The sequence below is a fragment of the Ursus americanus genome, chromosome 10 (genome assembly GCF_024610735.1).
Source record: "Ursus americanus isolate L20-20 chromosome 10, mUrsAme1.1.p, whole genome shotgun sequence".
NCBI classification, from domain to species: domain Eukaryota; kingdom Metazoa; phylum Chordata; class Mammalia; order Carnivora; family Ursidae; genus Ursus; species Ursus americanus.
Window position 1 is genome coordinate 71,168,135 of NC_142136.1, and position 20,774 is coordinate 71,188,908.

Consider the following 20,774-nt stretch of genomic DNA (forward strand, 5'->3'; position numbering starts at 1 on the left):
ATACCCACGTTAAGGACTGAAGATGTTACCTGGTCATGCCAGTGTTCTCCTTTTATAATAGAAACTCTCTTGACCTACTTAGGTCCTTTCTGGCAAAATATTTTATTAGTGTCCCGAAATTAAAGCAGTAAACTAGCATCTATCCTATAATACGCTACCACAAAGATGGAGCTAGATCCTAACTCTCTTGTGAAACCAGGTTTCTCACAATTCTTTCAACTTATTCCCCACCCTTGCCCAACCTACCAGTCATAGCAAAAGATGCAATTCTCTCATGATTTACTAAAAAGTATCTGGCAAGAAGCTAAATCCTCCTCCCACTACCACCTTTCTTTCTTTCTCTTTCTTTTTTAAACCAACCACAGTCTATCTGGGGTCACGCTCTATTGTACCTCTTCCTCTCCCCTAATCACAGCCACGAATGCATAGTCTTTTGAATTCCCATGATCAAAGCCCTTGTCTAGGCCTCTAATTTTCTCCTAGCTTTCTTACTTTCACTGTTGGCTCAATTAAAAGAAAAAAAACAAAAAACAAAAAACCCCCTGAAATAGTCAATCTTTCAGGTGAAGCAACAGAAACCACTCAAATTAGTTTAAATAAAAGAGGGAATTTATTAGATGAGTACAAAGGTTCTTGCGGGGATTCCAACAGCTGTAATGGGTCATAGCTAGAAGCACGCCTTTCTGAAGGACAGATCGTGTTGTAATCACAAACTTCTACTTCTGGGTTTTGCAAGATCACGAAGAGAATATCCTAGAGGATAGTCCTCCTCGTATAGTGCATAAGGGACTAGAATGTGGATTCATTTCTGCTTGCTTTTTGATCCTTATATTCCTTTATGCTGGCCTCAAACTTGTCAAGCACATGTTGGCAGACATTCATGAGCTCATTCAAGCCTCTCTGAAATGGCTCAACAGCTGGAAGAGCACCGCGAGTCTGAATGCGTAAATTAATTTTGCTTTCTGAAGGATGGGTTGTAGTGTAACCACAAAATTCCACTTCCGGGTTCTTCATGATCATGTAACGAAGAGAATTTCCTAGGGTATGGTCCTCCTCGTGCAATACAAATGTCACACAGTGTCTATCTGTTCCAGCTGCCTGGACCATTTCCAGGGCTGTCTTCCTCTCGCCTTCAGCCATTGAAGTCTTCAATCCAGATATTTTTCTACACACATATTTTTTATAAAAATGAGATCATACTGAATATGGTTTTGTAACTAGCTTTTTTTTTCATTTACTATATCACAGTTGCAACATATTACTCTAATGCACTCCAATTACATAGAATTATTTGTATTAGCCCCTTATTTTCCTGCCTCCACATATTCTATTAATAAATATTTAATTATTGCCTCCTGTTTCTCCCTACTCCATTTGACCGTCCACATGGCCACAAGGGCACAAACTTAAAAGCTTGCTTAAATATTCTTTTGGTAGGATGACAAGAAAAGGATAGTATTAGAATAGGGTGGGCTCTGCTGGAGAATGAAAGCGTATGTAAAGGCATACAAAAACACAGATCTTCTTAAAAATTAGGACTGCAGATTATCATCGTGCAGGCCCCACTATGGTTTCTATTCGCAGGAGATAAACTAGAATGGAAATTCTGAGAAGTGTCAATCAAGCAGGAGGGAGAAAGAACTGAGCGCACAGAGCAGTGGCTTTATTAGCAGTCTACACAGAAGAGTAAGTTGGGCCACAGTTACAGGGGCTTAGGCCTGACAGAACGCACCAATACCAGCACTCAGCGAACGGAGGCCTGGTGCGTGGTCTTACGTTAGTTTTATTTACTCTTGCTGTTCTAACTCGGGTGGGCAGTTTAGGGACTTAACTCCGGCCTCATAACTTGTGCTCCCTCCAGGACACCTAGTTGTACAGAGCGCCTGTACTCAAACACATCCATTTGTCCTCCCCTCCCTTCCCAGTCGGGGCCCCTCTCCCCGCTAAGGCGCCCACTTCTCTCTCCTCCCCTGTCCTCCCGGCCAGGCCCTAGGTGCCGGGCCGCGCCGCGGAGGCCCGATCGGCCACCGGCCCCTCGGCCACCCGCTCCCAGCGCAGGGCGCGGCCTGCTCCTCCCGCCCGCCCCCACCGCCCACCCGCCTCCTCGGCCGTTACCTCTCCAGCTCCTGGTCCTCTTCCATCGCGGGGACGGCTTCCGGGATCCTCAGGTGGTGCTGGCGGATCGGAGGCGCTAACCCATATCGCGAAACGTGCAGGCGAAGCAGGAAGGAAGGAACGACGGACGGAAGGAGCAGAGGACGGAAGGAGGGAGGAGGAGCCGCAGCGGCGCGGCGAGGCCCAGCCGCTGGGCGGGGCGTGTACGTTCCGCTCGGAGGCCCCGCCCACAGGCCCGGCTCCCGGCGCGAGGAGGGCGGTAGCCAGGCTGGACTTGCTCACCTGGAGCTCCCGCAGCCAGTCCGCCCGCTGACCTAGCGGGGACAGGTGGGGTCAGTCTCCTGTCCCACCTAAAGGCCAAGACCCGTCCGTGGGCCCTTGGCACCTTCCGCCAGGTGATGGCGAAGGGGGCGGGGCCTTACCTGCCGCCCCCAAGTCACCTTCCTTCTTAGGGCGGAACGAGGCCTGTTTCAGATTTGCTGCTTGACTGTGGGGCACGGTGTTACTCCCTGGCGGGACCCCAAGCCTGGCGGGGGTGGGTGGTGGTGTTCAGGGGATGACAGGTTTAAACCACACCTTGATGAATTTCACAACAGAAAAGGATGAATTTAAGATTGTATTTGTGTCACCTGGGACCTTGCAGCGACACACCTCAAATGGGTCAAAATAAGCCTTCGTTTTTTATCTTTGTGGGGAGAAGCGAGAGTTTGGAAGGAAACAGCTCTTCTCCCCTCCGCCCCCCGTCCTTTCCTAGAATCTCTTCTACACCTGTAATACGAACACGCCCCCCCCCCCCCGCCTTGCTCTGGACTTCCTTTTCCCCTTTTGGCTTAAACCTCCTCACCTGCGGAACCTCCCTCTCACCTTTGTTCCCAGGTGCCCCTGCCCCCGCCTCGGCAACCTTTCACCACCCGGACTCGCTCCCCGCCCTCCTTTTTCCTTCGTACCTCTCCTCTCTCCGTCCTCTCAGGCGTTCTTCGCGAAAAACCTTCTCCCTTCCTCAATCTCCTGCTCCCCTCGCCCTTCTCAGCCGGGTCAGTCTCTGTCCCTCGCACCTTGCCCCAGAGTCCTTTCGCCCCAACACACCTATATTTCTGCTTTCTTGCGCCACCTGTTCTCTTACCCCCAACCCGATTCCCCTAGATGTTCACTGCCTCCCCAGCTGTTCCACTCTCCTTGCGGCGGTCGGCGGTCCGCGGCGAGGGCAGATGCACTTCTTGAGCGTGTCTTCTGCAGGGGGGAATCAGGCGGGCGGCAGGGACGACAGAGATCGGGTGGGGGAGGGCAGGCGGCGAGGGGCGGAGTGGGCTCACTCTAACCCAGGAGTGAAGGCCCCGGCCTGGCCCTCCCCCTGAGCTCTCCGGATAGGTGGAGCCGCTCTCTGGCCCGCCTCTTTCCCGCCCTGTGCTGCAGCCGGTTGGCCCAGGTGCGTGTCGGGTTGGGCGGCTCGGCCCCGGCGCTCGCCCCCGGGAAAGCAGCAGGGGCGGTTGAGAAGTGAAGTCTTGGCCAGAGTTTGCTTCTTGCCAGGAAATCCGCGGTGGTGGCAGCGGCGGCGGTTCCCGGCGGAGCGGAGGCCGGCTGGCTCCCCGCTCCCTCAGCGGGCCGCGGAGAGCGGACCTGGCGTTGGGCTGCGGAGCCGGGAGCCGGTGCGCGCCCCGGGCGGCCGCGCTTTCCCAGTGAGTAACTTTGCCCTGCCCGCCTGGCCCCGCGCCCTGTCGCGGGTCCCGGGCAGCCGCCTCAGGTGCGGGCGTCGGCGGGGTGTGGGGCAGCGCCTCGCCGGGGGAGGCGGCCGACCTCCGCCGCTCTGCTCCTCGCTCGCCCGGGCTTTGGGGCGCGTAGACCCGGACCCGCCGTGGGGCTGGCGGCTCTGGTCCGGGGAGGTAGGGACGCGCTGTCCTGAGCCGGGCGCCCGCCGCCGGCCAGGCGCCTGGGAGAGGCGGGAGGCCCCCGGCTGTTACCATTTGGTGGTTCCGGCCACAGTGTTGCTGCTCTTTTGCGTCGTTTGCTTTTTCCAGGAGGGGAGAGGTGGGGATGAGTTTCTTATTTCCTGCGTGTGTGTTGTAAATGAGAGTGGCACTAGCTGCCTGACATCGGATCTTGTTCTCCAGGAAAGGAATAGGGAGATACCCACCGTCCCAGCCTGTTGCCTAAGAATTCTCACCTTTCCCTTGAGGCTGGAGAGGTGGGAGATCTCACGTCGAGGGGGTGGGTAATTTCAAAATACGAATCTCGATTTGGAAGCAGTTGCACACAAAGCACCATTCAGGAAAGACCTCACTCGCCTTCAAAGCTTTATGCCGTATGTTTCAGACAAGGACTTTTGACATAGGTAGTGTTTCTTCTGATGTTTCCGTTTGCAATTAAAGTTAGGAATCAAGACGTCCTTATCTACCAGGAGCTACAGTACACTGAGGCATGGGCTTAACTGTATAGGTGTTTTTCTTTAAATACCAGAAACGAAGTTGAGTGTAAAGCAGTGGCAGGAAGAAACAGTTGCGAGCTCTGGTTTATAGGAACTGCCTTCACTTTAAGAATTTCACGTTCTTGCAGCAGTAGTATTTATTTGTCAATTGGCTTTCCTCCCAGGACAGATTTTGATTTTTTTTTTTTTCCCTCTTGCATGTAGTGTGACGCAGAGCTGATGAAGTTGGATCTCAGTAGATCAATTTTATTTTCTCTGGCAGATTTGATTCCCGTTTCCATAACCCTTTAGAAAATGGACTTTGTTTGAGCTAGTATCCTTTTTGGCCTGTCAAAGCCTTGTTGAGCCATGAAAAACAAAGTTTTGCCTTTTGAGCTTGTCCAAGTCCCACGTGTGAGTTTTCCCAGAGGGGTAAAATGTAGGCCAAATCAGAACCAAAGTACAATAACACTACTTTTAATTCGGCCCACTTGTGTGTTAACATTCCTAATTCTGTATCTTGTTTCTCTCTTCTCATCAAGTTAGAAATTTTTCATTATTTATTTATTCAGCATGTAATAGAGTGCCTGCTGCCTGCTGCATGCCAGACATTGATGGCGAGGGTCAGTTCTTTCCCCAAAGGTGATCATAGTCATGTTTGGAAACTGATCCATTCCTGTTCCATTAGCTACCTGAAAGTAATTTGAATAAAGTGCTGTGGGGACTTAGAAAAGGGAGCATTTCTGCCGGGGGTTTGCTAGGGAGGACCTCATCTAGGCACTTAACTTTTCAAATTGCTGTGAAATTTTGCACAGTACATTCTAGGCAAAGGGACTAACATGTAGGGTGTCGCATTATGAGATCCACATGTAGTTCCTCTGGCTGAGGGGCGCATTGTTTGGGGTTGGAGTAGTTGTCAGGGGTTGGTGTATTATTCATTTCAGAGCACTTAGCACTTTGCCTTGATTACAGTAGGCACTCAAATACTTGTTGAACTGACTTGAACAGAAACATGGAGGATTTTGTGTGCCCAATTAAGAAAATTGGACTTTATCTACTTAGTGATACAAAGCTGCTAATTTTATTTTTATTTTTTAAAAACATTAATTTATTTTAGAGAGGGTGAGTGGGGAGCAGATGGGGGGGGAGAGAGAGAGAGAGAGGGACAGAGAGAATCCAAGCCCATTTGGAGCAGAGCAGGGGAGGCTTGCACAGGGCTGGATGGACTGTGCCACCCAGGCGCCCCCAAAGCTGCTAATTTTAAATAGAATGTCATGCGGCACCTGGGTGGCTCAGTTGGTTAAGCATCTGACTTAGCTTTGCTCAGGCTCCTGGGATGGAACCCTGAGGCAGGCCTTGTGCTCAGCGGGGAGTCTGCTTCAGGATTTTCTCTCCCTTTGCCCATCTCCCAGCTCACTCATGTGCGCGCTTTCTCACTCTCAGATAAATAAATCTTAAAAAAAAAAAAAAAAAGAATACTGCTTGGTGGATAGCAAGGACGTGCTAGATGCTAGTAGTTATTCTGGGTGAGAGCAGCAGAGGTAGAGCTGATGTGGCATTGAGGAGGTATATTTGATTAGCCTAGGTAAGTGACATATAATAATATCATATCTAATGATTAATGAAAGGATGATTCCTAGGTTTTTTGACTTGAGGCATTGGAGTGTACTGGTTAAACTGGCTGTGAAGTCAGGACACAAGTTGACTTCCATTGCTTACCTGTAGAATTACCGTCCTGAGCTTTGGTTTCTTAATATTTAGGAAATGATCATAGTACCTGTCTAGTAGGGTTTGAGGATCAAAGGAAATTACGCATAAAATGCCCTTGGCAGAGTACCTAGCATGTTACAAGTACTCAGTAAATATTAGTTGTTCCTTTAGTGATGATGACATTAGTGAGCTAGTAGAATGTTGGAAGATATGAAAAGGAGTGAGTAAAAGCAACTGAAGGTTGAAATGGGGAAGAGAAGATAGTTTTGGACCAATCCAGTGAGGTGCTAATGAATGGTTGAGATGTCTGTGATGAAGATGGATAGATGTGCTGGGCAGGAGCTAGGAAAGAATGGAAAAGAGAAAATAAAGAGTTCGCATAAAGCCTTTGTGGGTGCGGTTAGCTTTTTTTTTTTTTTTAAGATTTTTGTTTATTTATTTGAGAGAGAGAGAGAGCGCAAGCAGGGGAAGGGGGAGAGGCACGCTCCCTGCTGAGTAGAGAGCCGGACATGGGTCTCCATCCCAGGACCCTGGGATCATGACCCAAGCTGAAGGCAGACGCTTAAACCACTGAGCCACCCAGGCGCCCCTGTGGTTAGCTTTTTGAAAGATTTGATGAAAGGGGAGGCAAAGGAGAGGTTTACAATATAGTAGTGTCAGAAGTGTTAATGTTGAGTATTAGGCATCTCTATCCTTAAAATGCATTTTGGCCACCATCACAGGGGAACTCTGGGCTCGTAATCTGGTTGGCTCTGTGCCCTTCCCCACTCCTCTTTCTTTCCTTTCTGATTGTCCCCAAAATTAGATTATTTTTTATTCAGTGTCATTTAAGTTTTCCGTGCTTATGGGGCTAAAATTCATTCCAGGCCCACCTTCCTATATCAAAATCCGAAAAGGTTTCTGGAAGAATCAAAGGTCTTGTTTTGAAGGTTCCACTCAGGAAGCAGTGTTGGTTGAAAAAAAGATAAATGTGTGTGTGTGTGTGTGTGTGTGTGTGTGTGTATATATATATATGTAATATATATGATTTGACATGCAAGATATACATACATACATATATACATATATATGTATATATGGGTGTGTGTGTGTGTATATATATATATGCATATATATATATATAATAATATATATATTTAGAAATGAAAATCTTACATGTCGAACTATGGTTGTAGAAGACTTGGCCAGGCCTAAAATGACCCTGTTATGGGGCCTGGGAGATTTACAAAGAAAATCCCTTTTCGTTTTCCTTTCCTCTGTCTCTTCCTCAGAAAGTACAAAATGGTAGAAAAATCTGTGATTATGGAAGTTTTTGGTTGGTTAGAGTTAAAAGAAATGGCTATTTTGTGTATTAGTCTAATGAAAATTTGAGGGAAATTTTTTAAAAAGCAAGTGCTCATGATATACATCATGATAATAAATTGCTATCTGGCTGGTATGCTTTAAAAGAGGCAGGTATCGTAGGATCTGTTCTTCAGAATGTATGTTTCAGGTGAGCAGGGATCATATCAGTTTTGCTCACTGAACAATCCCCAAGTGCTTAGAATCATAAATAGTAATGTATGCATGAGTGAATGAAATGGATCCGTTGGCTTTGATCTGTCTTGGCTCACAGATTTCTCTGAATCTTTGGAACAATCATTGGTCAGAGGGAAAACAAAAGAGAGAAATGAGCCAGCGAGGAAGCTTAAAGTGCTTCTTGTATCCACAGGAAGATACAGCAACTATAATAGAATTTATGGTTCTTCCAATTCAATGATTGTAGTACCTGCTGCTGTAATTATTTACACGATTCCCTCCTTTTTCACATTTTCCTTTGATAGTTGTGAGGGGGGTGGTAGGGAGGAACAGACTTACTTAGGGTTATTGCTTGGTTCAGAGTTGAACAGACAATAGCTGTGTCATAACTTTGTCCTCTCTTGGTTATTAGCAAAACTCTGGAAGTCTTGCTTGATTAGAAAAGCTGAAAGAATAGAAGTCTTTTGGGCAGAACGGGTTTAAGCATAGCTTACACCTTTATCTTTCTAGCCTCAAGGGTTAGTGCTATTACTTTTGACAATCAGAATCCCTCAGTGGAGAAATTATTTGGGGGAAAAATTATTTTTTCTCAAAATTGAACTGCGTAAGAGAAATGAGAAGTAGAAAAAATGCAGGAAATAGGCAATAAGCAAGTGAAACTATATACAATTTACACACAAGTATATACGTGCTTTTATATGTGTGTAAATATGCTCTAAGCAATCATGTGTCCACTTAAAAAGCATACCACTTCTATATGTAAAACCAATGAGGTTTTAATTTTTTCTCTTTTATTGAAATAGTAATCTTAGAGTTCTTTTAAATACCAAATTGCCCTAAAGTGTATAATTGCCATTGTAAAAAATGTTTATAACCAAGTTATGAGGACCTGTATCTCTCGCAAAAATAAGGTATACCTGGCTATAATAAAGCTTCTAAAGGTTCTGTTGGCTGTTTCTTTGTTTTATAGATAAAAGTAAAGTAAGTCTGGGAAATATTTATACCCTTTCCTCCACCCTCCCATTCCCCCTCCCCCCAAATTAAGAGTTTGGCTACCAATCTAAAAAATTCATGCATCATTCAGCATTCTTGATACTGTTCAATCAAACTACATAAATTTTGAACAAATAAATTGGAGTCCCTCACTTATATCTTACTTCATTATTGTGACCATTGCCACTTTTCTTTTACATGCTTTTAATGTTCGAACTTTGACTTTGAATTGTATTCGTGTAAGCGTATTTGATGTGATCAACACTGGGCTGTGTGGACCACGAAAGATTGTCCCTGCCTTTGTACAGCTTAAAATCTTAAAAGACATTCAGTCAAGGAAAGGAGTTAGTCATTCCAAGCAGGGTGACTAATGCCTTTTTCACTTCTAGTACCTTTGCTCACCTCCAGTGATCTTGACTTCCCCTGTATTTTAACATTCCTCTAAATTTTCCACATCAGAAATCCTAAATTTGTATATCCAGTTCTCTGACCGCAGCTTCCTATCCTGTCCTTCCCGCTTTCTCACCCCCACACTTTGTATTACAGTGCCCCTTCCTCTTGACAGAGACAGCTTGCGGATCTCTTAATTCCGCCCCACCTCCCCTTCCCTGTTGTATGAACATCTGTTGGCCTGAGGTCTTCTTCCCTATCCAGTTTGGAAGCCATTGTTAAGCACCTGGAATATGCTTTCACTGGCACCTCTGCCTCTCTTGAACTTATTTTTGTGCTGTGTCTGCCAGATAATGTCCTTGTTGTAATTAACTCTGCCTTCTCTCCCTGAGTTGCTTTGGTAACACCAGTGAAAGGCCAGGCCCGTGATGCAGGTAACTATCTCTCAGATAACCCTCCCTGCCGTCTCCCCCAGTCAGTTATGTTTGTTTGGCACATACTGAGTGCTCTGACACTGAGCTAAGAGTACTGGGGTATCCTCATAGAGCTTACATTCCAGGGGAGATAGACATTCATCAAGTAATAGCAAACAAAGTGCTCTGCAGAAATAGTATAGGGCTATGTTGTCCAATACTGTAGTCACACGTGTGGCTATTGAAATGAAGCTAGTCTTTTTTTTTTTTTTTTAAGATTTTATTGATTTATTTTAGAGAGAGTGTGTTCCTTGAGTGAAGGGAGGGGCAGAAGGAGGGGGAGAGGGAAAGAATCTCTGTGCTAAGCACGGAGCCCCACTCAGGGCTCGATCCCATGACCCTGAGACCATGACCTGGACTGAAACCAGGAGTCAGATGCTTAATTGACTGAGCCACCCAGGTGCCCCGAAATGAGGCTAGTCTGAATTGAGATGTGCTGTAAGTGTGAAGTACACACGAGATTCTGAAGATTTAGTATCAACATAAGGTAAAATATCTCAATAATTTTTATATTTGCTTACATGTTAAGAGATGATAAATTCTGGGTATATTGGGTTAAATAGAATATTAAAAATAACTCATTCACTTGTTTTCCTTCCTTCTTTCCTTCCTTCCTTTCATGTGGTTACAAGAACATTTAAAATTTCCTGTGTGGCACATACCCTGTTTCTGTTAGGTAGCACTGGTGAGGGGAACTAGTCTCTGGGGAGCTCCGTGTCCCTGAAACCTTCCCTGAGGAAGTTGTCTTTGAACAGATACCTGGCTGAGTAGGTGTTAGACAGGTAAGCTCTCCTCAAAAGAGGCAGTCAGGGGGGCGTCTGGGTGGCTCAGTCCGTTAAGTGTCTGCCTTCAGCTCGGGTCATGATCCCAGGGTCCTGGGATGGAGCCCAGCATCAGGCTCTCTGCTCCGTAGGGGGCCTGTTTCTCCTTCTCCCTCTGGCTGCCGCTCCCCCCTGCTTATGTGCTGTCTCTCTGTCAAATAAACTCTTTATAAAAAACAAAACAAAACAACAAAACCGCAGTCAGATGGATGGCCCTTAGAAGGAGGGTGAGAAGATGGAGGGAGCTGGGAGAGAGAGGCCTGGGCTGAGGCCAGGGAGGAAGGCAGGGCCAGATCTCATAGGCATTATTGGCCCTAAATAGGGAACTTGTTCTTCATCACTCATGGGTTGTTCCAGACCCTCATCACTGACAAACCCTTTGGTCCAAGCCCCACTTCTACAGCCTGCAAGTAGTCTGGCCACTTAATGATGGTCTGGTTTGATTTCTCAGATTTCTGTCCCTGCCCTTCCCCACTTATGCACATAAGCGTCAGATCTGTGGAAGGCTAGCTTTTACACACAGTGCTCTTGATCCCATCCTTCAAAGTCTCTCTCAGGAGAGGCTTTTGTCAGTTAACGCCCATCTGGGTTTAATCTCTTTCCCCCTGCTGGCTTTTCTGTACCAGCCTAAATATGCTCTAGTCTTAAACCTTTAAAACAAAGCTCCACTGACCCTACATTCCCCTCTAGTTATTCTTCTTACAGAATAACACAGTAGTTTTTTTAGTTTAACATTATATTTTATTTAAAGCAATATATTAAAAATGTATTAACATGTAGTCAACATAAAAGTAAGATATTTGACATTTTTTTCTTATTAAGTATTTGGAATCTGGTTATATTTTACACTTATCGCATATCTCAGTGCAAACACTAAATATTCAGTGGTTAAAATAAAAGGAATCTTACCAAATAATAACAAAAGTATTTTACACTGCTTCAGTATAAATTTTTTTTTTATTATGGTAAAAAAATATATAACATAAATTGGTATGGTAAATATGGTAAAAAATACATAACATAAAATTTATCATCTTAACCATTTTTTTTAAAAGATTTTATTTATTTATTTGACAGAGATAGAGACAGCCAGCAAGAGAGGGAACACAAGCAGGGGGAGTGGGAGAGGAAGAAGCAGGCTCATAGCGGAGGAGCCTGATGTGGGGCTTGATCCCACAACGCCAGGATCACGCCCTGAGCCGAAGGCAGACGCTTAACCGCTGTGCCACCCAGGCGCCCCATCTTAACCATTTTTTAAGTGTACAGTTCAGTAGTGTTAAGTGTATTCATATTGTTGTACAACAGATGTCCTGAACTTTTTCATCTTGCAAAACTAAGACTATTCCCACTAAACAGCTCCCCATTTCCTCCCCACTCAGGGCCTGGTTCTATGGATTTGATTACTTCGGATACCTCACGTGAGTAGAATCATACAGTATTTGTCTTTTTGTAACTGGTTTATTTCACTAGCATAATGACCTGAAGGTTCATCCATGTTATAGTATATGACAGGATTTCTTCCTTTTTGAGGCTTAATAATATTCCATTGCATGTATATACCACATTTTACTTATTCGTTCATCTGTTGATGGGCATTTGGGTTGCCTCTGCCTCTTGCTGTGACAAATAGTGCTGCTGTGAACATGGATGTGCAAATATCTTTTTGACACCCTGCTTTCAATTCTTTTGGATTCTAGTTTTTTAAATACCAAAAGTGGGATTGCTGGATCATATGGCCATTCTATTTTTAATTTCTTTAGAACCCTTATAGTGTTTTCCATAGAGGCTGTACCATTTTACAACCCCACCAGTGGTATACAAGGGTTCCAATTTCTCCACATCCCCACCAACACTTGTTATTCTATTTTTTTGATTGTAGCTTTTGATTGAAGCCATTCAAATGGGTATGAAGTGATAACTCATTGTGCTTTTGCTTTGCATTTCCCTGATGATTAGTGATGTTGAGCATTGTGTTTTTATGTTTGTTGGCCATTTGTAGATCATCTTTGGAGAAATGTCTGTTCAAGTCTTGGCCCCTTTTTTAATTGGACTATTTGATTTTTGTTGTTGTTTAGTAGAAGTTATTTATGTATTCTGGTTATTGACCATTTATCAGGTATATTATTTGTAGGTATGTCCCCTCTTCCTTAAGTTGCTTTTTCACTTCGTTAATTGTGTCCTTTGATATATGTGATGTGTGTCCTATTGTTTATTTTTGTTGCTTATGATTTGGGTGTTGTATTCAAGAAATCCTTCCCCTCCCCCCCCAAATCCTTACCAAATCCAATGTCATGAAGCTTACCCCCTGTTTTCTTCTAGGAGTTTTATAGTTTCAGTTCTTTAACCACCTAAGTTAGTGTTTGAATATGGTATAAGATAAGGGTCCAAACAAAATATTTTGAACTTATTTCTGAGACTTTGCTTATGGAAACAAGAGGAAAAGGTCTGAAATATATGGAATAATTTCAGTTTGGTGGGACTGATGACAGTAATTAGGCTAGGACACAGTTCTCAAATGGTACTTAGTAGTATATTCTAGTGTGAGTTTCTCTGTCCTTTTTGTTTCTTATAGTTGTGAGACACCACTATGGAAACAATCAGTAGTCTAGGGCTAGCTGAAGCTAAAACATAAAATGATTGGGAAGAAGCCAAGTATCAGAGTGCTGGTGATTGCATTTTGTGCCTCCTTATTACAAATATGTAATGCATGCGGTCAGTTGCTGAGCATAGCTTTTAAGGCCATTCTGTCAGGACCATTTAATAAGATTTCAAAAGTATCCATAGCAATTAGAGCTCATATGAAATATTTATTAACCTCATTAATTTCTCTAATTTTAGGCTTTGTGCTTTCATTATAGATGAGATACATTAATTGAGACTTCAATAGACTAATTTCAGAGTTTGTTAAAAATTAAAAATAATTTTTCTAGGTTTCTGACCTTTTCTTTTTCCTGGTATATTGAGTACATTTGTCAACACATTTGAATGATTTTTCTGCCTTTGAAAGGCATATAATAACATTAAGAAAGCTTTCAAGATTTATTCTGTGAGTCTGGATTTTTTAAAATAGTATGGTAGCTGTTTACAGAAAGGACTAAAAATTTCAGTGAATCCATTTTGCAGGATACAGAAGGATGATGAAATCTATTAAACATCAAAATTAACTTTCAACTAATGTATATTGTGTTAATTTTTTTTATTGTAAAGGGTTTACGTGTTATGAAGTTGTTCAGTAGTTTGGTCTTTCTAAATGTGACAGTGTGACTGAATTTTCTTTATGGATAGTTTGGGTTCACCAGAGGCAATAAATCAAACTTGGTGCTGGAGAAGGCAAAGTGGATTATTAAGTAATTTCTTAAAATGTTTATTCATAGTACAGCATTCCTTATGTCTCCATAAAAAATTACTCCTTTGGTTACATGAACCTTTTGAGAAGAAAATAGTTCTGTTAATAAAAAACAAAGAAATTGCTCATGAAGTATACTAGGGTTTATGAAAGGATGTATTTCTGGAAGATAAAGCTTAATTGTTCTTAAAAATAATGTTTCTAATTCATTTTTTTAATATTTCTTTTTTAAAGAATATTTTTCTGGTAACTCCTAGGAGGCGAACAGTAAGTCTATTTGATTTGCCTTGTTGTGTACGTTATCAAGAACACGGGAGTGTAAGGGTACAGTGGTTTCCTTTTTTCTTCTAACACTGTATTTTTTTTTTTAATTATAGGAATGCTAGGTGTAGAAAATTTAGGAAATCCTAAACTATGCAAAGAAAATAGAAAATGGCAAATAATGCTACCAGTTACAATTCTTTTAAAATCATTTATTGAAATATTTGAATATCTGCTCTGTACTTGTGTACCATTCTAGATACTTGGGGTAGGAAAGTAAATTATAAAAGTTCTTGCTCTCAGAAATTGAGACTAGTCAGGTAATAGTTTTATTACAAATACTATATTTTGATACAAATATGATATTTAAATAGTAAAACTTAGGCATAGAGAGAATCTTACAAGGCAGTGGTTAGTGTAATTATACCTTATAGGTAAAGAATAGTCTCCAGTGAAAAAGTAATTTCGGCGTATTTGTGATTGTGCAGGGCCTGAGATAGTAAAGTAATGATTATGTATCCCCCCCCCCCCCCCACGCTGGCTATTTATTGAATGCCTGCTATATGCCAGGCACTGCTCTAGGTGGCAACAATATAGCAGTGAGCAAGACGAGTGGGATCCCTGTTCTTAAGGAGTTTACACGCTGTGGGGGCAGGGAGGAGAGAGAAACAATAAACAGGTAGGCAGATCAATGAAAAGGATAAGGACATGCCAGGAAGAAACTAAGATGATACGGTTGGGTTTTAATAGTCTGTTATACTGGTGACTAAAACCTGCAGCTGGTCCTTACATTTCCTTTCAGCCATTCGTTTGTTTTCTTCACCAGGAAACCTTTTAACTAATAGTGCCAAAGAAGAACAAATGGTGGCATCTCTGGTTCCTGCCCTTTGCCTTATCCTTCCCTGGAGGTTTCTTAGTGAAGTTGCTAACAGCAAAAGTAGGAAGGAATTCAAAGGAGACGCAAGGCATTCATTTCTCAGATAATTTGTCTTCCCGTGAAGCTGAGAGTTTGTTGAGTTTGTACCTGTCAGTATCTCAGCGGTACTTCCTATTCGTATGTTCTGAGTTAACAAAAACAAACCCTACCAGTTATTAGGAAGGAACAAGGGCAAGTGACTTTATCAATCCTTATGGAATTTGTGGTTTTATTGTCAAGTTTCTCATATCTCTTCAAAAAATTATGATCTGTGTCACCTTATAAAGAACTCTTGATTTGTAACTTAGCTGATTAGACATCTTTACAATTGATGTGTAAGACTTTTGTGCCCTGCTTTCTTTGGTACATAAGAATTTGGAGTGTGACTCATGACTCATAGTTGATGTTGTGGTGCATTTTTAGAAACAAAGAATGTAACAGCAGATTTCCCTTAAGCAGCAGTAGTGGGAGTGAATACAAGAAAACACAAATGTGCCTATCTTTGTGGGGGTTATTACAGTTGTATGTTAACTGGGTTCTTGGAAGTGTGTTACAACACTGGACGTTTCAATGAGTTTGAATAGAACAGGTATATAAACTGTGTATGTGTCTTGCAACAAAAGTCTTACTGTTTTTATTATGTGGTAACTGCATTTCTCCCATTTTTATGGTATGTACTCACTTTGCAGAGAAATGCAATACTTAATATTTAGGCTTGTGTTTTACTTATTTTTGAAACACAGAGATGAGACAATGAAGAAAAAGCATCTTGGGCACAACACTTCATTTTTAGTGCTCCATAATATTGTTATTTTTGATGACGATGTCTTGTTGGCTTACTTTGCTTTTTAATTTTAGTCGTGCATAATCATAGCCAAGCTTGGCTATGTTCCACTTCTACTTTATTTCCTTTAGTACATGCTCCTGCCATGGTATACTTCCATACACATAAAAGTGCATCTGCACAGGGGCGCCCGGTGGGCTCAGTTGGAAGAGCATGCGACTCTTAATCTCAGGTCATGAGTTTGAGCTCTACACTGGGAGTAGAGATCATTTAAAAATAAATAAATGAACTTTTAAAAAGTCAATGTGCACAAATAAGATATTTTATGGAAAACAAGCCTCACTCCCATTCTTGTGTCTCAGCCACTCAGTTCCTTCAGAGTTGACTACTGTTAGTTTTTGGTATATCCCTCTAGACATATTTTGTGCATATAAAGTCACGTGTGTATCTATATGGACAGATGTTTTTAAACACATACTGTTCTTGGGGTGCCTGGATGACTTAGTCTGTTAAGTTCTGACTCGATTTCAGCCCAGTTCTCAATCTCAGGGTCTTGAGTTCAAGCCCCTCAGATTAAAAATAATAATAAATACATACATACATACTGTTCTGTACCTTGATTTAAATTAGCTCAAAATTGGTTTTAATATGCTCTTCTTTTTGAAATTCAGTTTTTAATTTGTTTGCTGCTCTCACCTGACTTGTATTACCTTAAAAAAGTGTTTATCTCTTGAAGAACACGTATTACCCTGCAGGGGTTTTCTCAGCTGGTTACAATTATAGAAAAAAGGATTATCTGACCTTTTTTAAAAACTATAAATCATGACCCTGTTGTTTATGCTTTTTTAAAGGGATAGCTAAACATAATAAAAATTTAGTCATCTTGATGATAACTTTTTTACCAGGTTCCTTTGATCTAGCAAATATAGTACAACCATGGAAGAATATCCGTTTAGTTCATTTTAAATTTTGCTCTAAAAAGCTTGGTTATTAGGGAATATGGTAGTACAAATTATGCTGAATTGTTGAACAAATCTGTTTGCTAATCAGAAATGTCTTGTGCACTTTACAGTGTTCCTCAGTTCTGCAGGTTGTACCTTTACCGTATTAATGTTTGTAGTGGGCACTCTTAAGAGTAGCTTTCATTTTGAGAAGTGTTGAATGCATCCATTTTATTCTAAAAAGGGGAAGGGGACAGGTGGTCTTTTTCTTGAGTTCAATTAGGTATGATACTGATCTGAAGGGGCAAAAAAGTAAATTGTTTTCAGTAATTTAAGTGTATCACCCTAGAGGCTTCAATTTTTTCATGTTAAACTGCCTTCCCTTTGGCTGTGAAACATAATGGGCAGAATAGTAGAACTGCCAATACTAGTCATTATAATAACTACCATTTGAGTGACTACGCTGGCTGTCACTCTGCTAGAAGCTTTAAGTTTTCATTCAGCTATTAATTGTGGCAGTAATCCCAGGAGGTCACCACTTTGCGTTTAAGGAACTGGAGTTCAGAAAGTTTCAGAGATAATATATACGATTTGGACAAGGTTAAGTGGTTACCTATGATTGGAAATCATACCTGTTTGATTTAAAAGCCATTACTATTTACTAAGTTGTTTCTCTGTAAAGATAAAGTTCTGATAGAACCATAATAGTTTTTTCCTTGTTGGTGAAGAGCATTTCATAGATCATTTTTGTTAAATCATGTAGTTGACCAAAGAAGGGGTGTAGGTTTCAAGTGTAAAAGGTCATAGTCCTATTCTAGGACTCATAATGAGATGATTTTTCAACAGAAACTCAGTAAGATTTTGTTATAATGCAGTTGAAAGATTTTACAGAAATCGTGGTTTTAATTCTAAAGCCTGAAAGAGAAAAGCTGATTGCTGACTTATAAGTGAGATCATACAGGATTTATCTTTGTCTGACTTATTTCACTTAGCATAATACCCTCAGGGTCCATCCATATTGTTGCAGATGGCAAGATTTCATTTTTTTTTTATGGCTGAATAGTATTCCTGTGTGTGCGCGTGCGCACGCCCATGTGCATGAACACACATTTTCTTTATCCATTCATCCTTAAATGGATACTTAGATCCATACCTTGGCTATCATAAATAATACTGCAGTAAACATGGGGTGCATATATATTTTCGAGTTAGTGTTTTTGTTTTCTTCAGATAAATACCCAGAGGTAGAATTGCTGGGTCATATGGTATTTCTATTTTAATTTTTTGAGGAACCTCCATATTGTTTTCCACAATGGCTGCACGAATTTACATTGCCACCAACAGCGCTCAAGGGTTCCCTTTTCTCCACATTCTTGCCAATACTTGTTATTTCTTATCTTTTGGATACTAGCCATTCCAACAGGTGTAAAGTAACGACGTCTCATTGTGTTTTTTATTTGCATTTCCCTGATGATTAGTGATGTTGAGCATCTTTTCGTGTGTCTGTGGCCATATGTATGTCATCTTTGGAAAAATTTCTATCCAGATCTTCTGCCCATTTTTAGATTTGATCAGTTTTTTTGCTATTGGGTTGTTAGAAGTTCTTTATTTAATTTTAGATATTAACTGCTTATCAGATACATGATTTACAAATATTTTCTCCCATTCTGTAGGTTATGTTTTCATTCTGTTGGTGGTTTCCTTTGCTGTGCAGAAGCTTTTTAGTTTGATATAGTCCCACTTGTTTATTTTTGGTTTTGTTGCTATTACTTTTGGTGTCAGATCCAAAAAATCATCACCAAGACAAATGTCAGGGAGCTTACCACATACGTTTTCTTCTAAGAGTTGTAAAATTTCAGTTGTTATGTTCTAGTCTTTAATTCATTTTGAGTTAATTTTTGTGTATGCCGTAAGACAGTGCACTGTTCATTTGCATTCTTTTGCATTTGGCTGTCTAGTTTTCCTAACAGAATTTATTGAAAAGACTGTCCTTTCCCCATTATATATATTTGGCTCCTTTGTCATAAAGTAATTGACCATATATGCGTGGGTTTATTTCTGGGCCCCCTATTTTGTTCTATTCATCTACCTGTCTGTTTTCATGGCAGTACTGTACTGTTTTGATTACTGTAGTCTTGTAATGTAGTTTAAAATCAGAAAGTGTGATGCCTCCAGCTTTTTCCTTCTTTCTCAAGATTGCCGTGGCTGTTCAGGATTTTTTGTGGTTACAAATTTTAGGATAGTTTGTTCTATTTCTGTGAAAAAATGGCATTGGAATTTCAATAGGGATTACATTGAATCTGTATGTTGGTTTGGGTGGTATGGTCATTTTAACAATATTCTTCTAATCTACAAGCATTGAATATTTTTTCATTTGTGTGTTTGTTTCATCAATTTCTTATAATTTTAGTTGTATCTGGGCTTTCATCTCCTTGGTTGAAATTATTCCTAGGTATTTTATTTTTTCTGATACAACTATAAATGAGATTGTTTTTTTAATGTCTCCTTGATAGTTTGTTATTAGTATATAGAAACAAAACAGATTTTTGTATATTGATTTTATATCCTGTCACTTTATTGATTTTGCTTATTCTAACAGTTTTCTGGTGGAGTCTTTAAGGTTTTATCTGTAAAATATCATGTCATCTGCATTTAGTGTCACTTCCAACTTGGGCACCTTTTTTTTTTTCTCACCTAATTGCTCTCGCCAGGACTTCAATACTATGTTGGATAAAAGTGGCAATAATAGGCATCTTTGTTTTGTTTCTGATTTGAGAGGAAAAAACTTTCAGCTTTTCATTGTTGAGTGTAATGTTAGCTGTGGACTTGTCATGTATGGCCTTTATTATATTGAGGTACCTTCTCTCTATATCCCCTTTGTTGAGAGAGTTTTTATCATAAATGGATATTGAATTTTGTCACATGCGTTTTCTGTGTCTGTTGAGATGATCAGGTGATTTTTACCCTTCATTTTGTTTGTATGGTCTATCACATTGATTTGTGGTGTTGAACCACCCTCACATACCTGGAATAAATCCCATTTGATTATGATGTATAATTTTCTTAACACGTTGTTTAATTTGGTTTGCTAGTGTTTTGCTGAGGATTTTTGCATCTATGTTTATTGGGGATATTGTCCTCTAATTTTCTGTTCTTGTGGTGTCCTTGTCTGGTTTTGGTATCAGGGTAATACTGGCCTCATAAAATGAGTTTGGAAGTGTTCCATCCTCTTCTGTTCTTTGGAAGAGTTGAGGAGATTGGTATTAATTTTTCTTCAAATGTTCTGTAGAATTTATCAGTGATACCATCTGGTCCTGGACTTTTGGTTTTTTGGGAGATAGTAATTGCTTCTTTGCAAAGATTGGCACCTAAAAAGTATATTTACCTTGACTTTTGTAATGAGCTATCAGGAAGGACTCTGATTTTATGTTCTTTAATCAAATCTTTCTCGTAAAGATAGTTACTTAGTGAGATATTTACCTGCATAGTTTGTGTATTTATTTTGTATGGTGTTTTTGGACAAGGAATTGTACCCCCCCCACCCCTGCATTAAAATTTGATTTAAAAAGTGACAGTTTAGGTGCAAGCATAAGAAAATGGGTCACTATAAAAAAGAGTAACATTTTCATAGCTTAAATGTTCTTCATGGTGACCCTTGGAGTGTTAGGTTTTCTTTTTCTTTTTTTTTTTTTAAGTTTTATTTGTGGAATAATAGAGTTTTTGCTTTTATATTATTAAAATACCTAAATTGTAGAACACTAGATAATAGATATTGATAGAAAATCTGGAAAACAGACAAGAGTAAGAAGAATATGATGTGTAATCCCTTCTACCAGGTATATACCTGTCTGTTCTTGTCCCCATTTATAATTGTTGGACAGTTTTCCTAATCTGCAGTGAAGCTTATGGTGAGATTGATGATAATCTTTCATAGTCTCCAAAGACATCCCCTGATTCCTCCTTACCCACTTGTTTCTTATTCTTTACCCACTGTTTCCTTGAAAGTGCCTCAGCCTATATAGTAAAGGTTTCATTTAAAGTGAGGGAGATATCCTTCATTTTCAGCACTATTATATGCATACTTTTTGTAGTCATACAGATTACA

The 20,774-nt window shown here is 40.9% G+C and overlaps 2 protein-coding genes across 11 annotated transcripts in view; one reads left to right on the top strand and one right to left on the bottom strand.

Annotated features, from left to right (window-relative positions):
• Window positions 1–587: 587 nt before the first annotated feature.
• LOC123791953 (DNA-directed RNA polymerases I and III subunit RPAC2) lies at window positions 588–4,095 on the bottom strand. 8 transcript variants are annotated; one of them, XM_087865224.1, is made up of 4 exons: window positions 3,063–3,197; window positions 2,538–2,691; window positions 2,116–2,429; window positions 588–1,165 (listed from the first exon to the last, which is right to left on the bottom strand). In XM_087865224.1, the coding sequence occupies exons 3-4, from the start codon at window positions 2,139–2,141 to the stop codon at window positions 790–792; spliced, it is 402 nt and encodes a 133-aa protein (XP_087721350.1). In that variant the 5' UTR covers window positions 2,142–2,429; window positions 2,538–2,691; window positions 3,063–3,197; the 3' UTR covers window positions 588–789. The 8 variants fall into 8 exon arrangements, 3 of the variants coding, with proteins under 3 accessions (XP_087721350.1, XP_045653010.1, XP_087721349.1); XM_045797054.2 differs by lacking the exon at window positions 3,063–3,197 and having other exon boundaries at window positions 2,538–2,856; XR_015725983.1 differs by lacking the exons at window positions 588–1,165; window positions 3,063–3,197 and adding an exon at window positions 3,239–4,095.
• The window catches only part of LNX2 (ligand of numb-protein X 2), an 85,397-nt gene continuing 68,275 nt past the window's right edge, over window positions 3,653–20,774 (top strand). Inside the window, exons 1-2 of one of the 3 annotated variants that reach the window (XM_045797049.2) lie at window positions 3,653–3,791; window positions 11,801–11,839. The gene's annotated coding sequence lies outside the window, so the exon portion shown is untranslated. Of the gene's footprint in view, window positions 3,792–5,695; window positions 9,562–11,800; window positions 11,840–20,774 lie in introns of those variants that run through there. The other 2 variants (XM_045797050.2, XM_045797051.2) reach the window with 2 other exon arrangements.